Below are 2,574 nucleotides of genomic sequence, written 5' to 3' on the forward strand. Positions count from 1 at the left end.
AAATAGAGGGTGAGCAGGTTGGTGGTGGTGGTGCACTTCAAGTAGAATTTGCACAGATGCGCGAGTGTCAGGCGTTTTGAATGCAACAATATGAGCAGATGAAAGTCCAACTGAATGCTCATGGGGTGGCGGTTTGTATTTACGTGTTGGCTGCTTAGACTTCAGTTGGACCCACTGCTGTTGGTTTGCTACTTAAGCGGGAACAGATTGTTGCGAAGCACCAGTCTGCTGTTGGATTTCGAAAACGGCGTGCTGTATCAAGAAAACGCAACTTAAACAATGTGGAATAACAAATTCATAGAAATTGTGTGAAAACAGTGTAAAAGCAGTGCAAAATTGAAAACTTCATTTAAATAATAATTTATTAAGAAATCTTGAAGATTTTACAAAGACACTTGATCATACAGTGCAGCATTTATTGTGTGTGTGTGTGTGTGTGTGTGTTACGAAAACTGATGAACATGATCATGGAAAATATTCAACACCTAAGCCACCAGCAACATCAAGGCACAACGCCATTGCCATCACCACAACGAGCCGACTTGTGTGTCTCTACGACGCCACCAAATGAATCTTTAAGTCCGCTTTCAAGTCACAACAGCAGCAACAATGAGATACAAGTTTCGCCTATTGGCGCAACAACAAATATGAGCAATGGAAAGACAACTTTAAAACGTTCTTTCGATGTTGCTTTTCTGATGATGCCCGACGAGCGCTTCAAGCAGAAGCAAAACGAAAAACATGCGCGACTTTCGGAATATACTGAACGCCTACAATACCCGACAGATTTATCGCCACGCACCACACAGCATTCGCCACCACAAAACCAACAGCCACAGCAACAACAGCCACAGCATACACAGCAGGCACAAATCAATCCGTTAGAAACGGTTTTCAATATGCAAGAAGCTCGTCGCTATCCACAAATCACCATACGCTCACCACGCATTTATGATGACCCTACCTTGGTCATACCTGTTGGCAGCGAATCGCCCGAGTGTGTGCCTTTGAAGAGCGCCTTTACCAAAGTATGTTCAATGCGTCTAGAGTCACCTGTTCAGCCGGCGCCCCCGCTAAGTCCGGATCAATTGAGCTGCTCATCGATAAGTCCACCTATACCCACGACACCTCCGCGCACAAATAGTGGCGGTAATGGCAGTCTCTCGAATGGCAGCGGCAGTGGCAATACGACGCCATCCCTCAATCCGAATATTATCTACCAAAATTTTCGACCAGAGTATCAGTTCAATGGCACATTTCAGTCTGTTAATCACATACAGATGCTGCAGGCACAGCGTCTCAAGCAGCAATTGCTTTACCGGAGCCCTCTTAATCCCACTACAGCCGCTGCACTTGCCGCCAGCAATCCTTCGGGACCACACAACACAAATGGTAACCCCAATCCAGAATTTCTTCACGGCTACCCAGCGTTTCCCTTTCCCAACGCGGCAGCACATCCTTTCGCTGCTGTAGGACCACCGGAGATGCCACGCATCGCACAGAGTCCCGCGGCAGCCGCCATACTCACAACGCTAATACCACCCACATTGGCTTCGACGTTTTCCTTGACGGCGCAAAATGTTTGCGCCAAATGTAACATAAGCTTTCGCATGACGAGCGATCTCGTCTATCACATGCGTTCCCATCATAAAAGTGAAGTTGCCTGCGATCCCAATCGGCGTAAGCGTGAGGAGAAGTTGCGTTGTCCCGTTTGCCAGGAGACATTCCGCGAACGTCATCATCTTACTCGTCATATGACTGCACACCAGGATAAGGAGAGTGACCAGGTGACACCAAACGGTGCTGCGTTAGGCGAAGGCACAGAGAGGCTGAACAACTTAGCCGGTAGCGGGAATGGTCGCCATCAAGCGTCGCGTATCCCAAGTATGAACAAATGATCGAAGCATTTTTTCGGATATTTTTAATTTTGTTAAACATCTACACATACTTTATTTTTGGTCGGTCAGTCTGGCCCATTTGTGATATTAATTTAATGCACGATTATACATATTTGAAGTCATTTAGCTTTGTAGCGCAATTTGAAACTTGTAAAATATTTAGAAAATAACAATAAGTTTAAGTAATTGTAAGGGTGTACACCTAGTCATACATAATGTTGAATGATTGTAAAATGCTTTGAAATTAAATCATTGTAAAAGATATTGTATTCGAACATAGATACGTAGTTATATAGTATATAAAATAATGCACTCAGTGTTAACCAATAAATCATTAGCGATGTTGAAAAAAAGCATTTACATTTTATGGATGATGGATTTTTAGGGAAGAAAATGAGCTGAGCTTTCGAACCGTAATAATTTACGAAGCACACTAATTTCTTCTTCTGATATTGGCTGGACAAGCTTGACGTTAAGTCAGAAATTTACGGTGATATTTTCAGATGATATAATTATTCAGATGCTGTCTTTATTTTGGATCCATTTTAGCTTAAATAATAATAAGATAATAAATAATTAAAAAAAAAAATTAATTAATCTATGAACAACTTAAAATAGTTGGGTTCATTTAACTATGTGAAAAGTGTTTACTTTGGAACTTACGCAACTTACTACT

General features: G+C 42.3%; 1 protein-coding gene across 1 annotated transcript; it reads left to right on the top strand.

Annotated features, from left to right (window-relative positions):
• Positions 1–245: 245 nt before the first annotated feature.
• LOC108965039 lies at positions 246–2,209 on the top strand. Its single transcript, XM_018927202.1, has one exon. The coding sequence runs from the start codon at positions 456–458 to the stop codon at positions 1,896–1,898; it is 1,443 nt and encodes a 480-aa protein (XP_018782747.1). The 5' UTR covers positions 246–455; the 3' UTR covers positions 1,899–2,209.
• The last annotated feature ends 365 nt before the right edge of the window (positions 2,210–2,574 follow it).

Source organism: Bactrocera latifrons, unplaced genomic scaffold (assembly GCF_001853355.1).
Source record: "Bactrocera latifrons isolate USDA-ARS-PBARC rearing strain unplaced genomic scaffold, ASM185335v1 scaffold_1, whole genome shotgun sequence".
NCBI lineage: Eukaryota > Metazoa > Arthropoda > Insecta > Diptera > Tephritidae > Bactrocera > Bactrocera latifrons.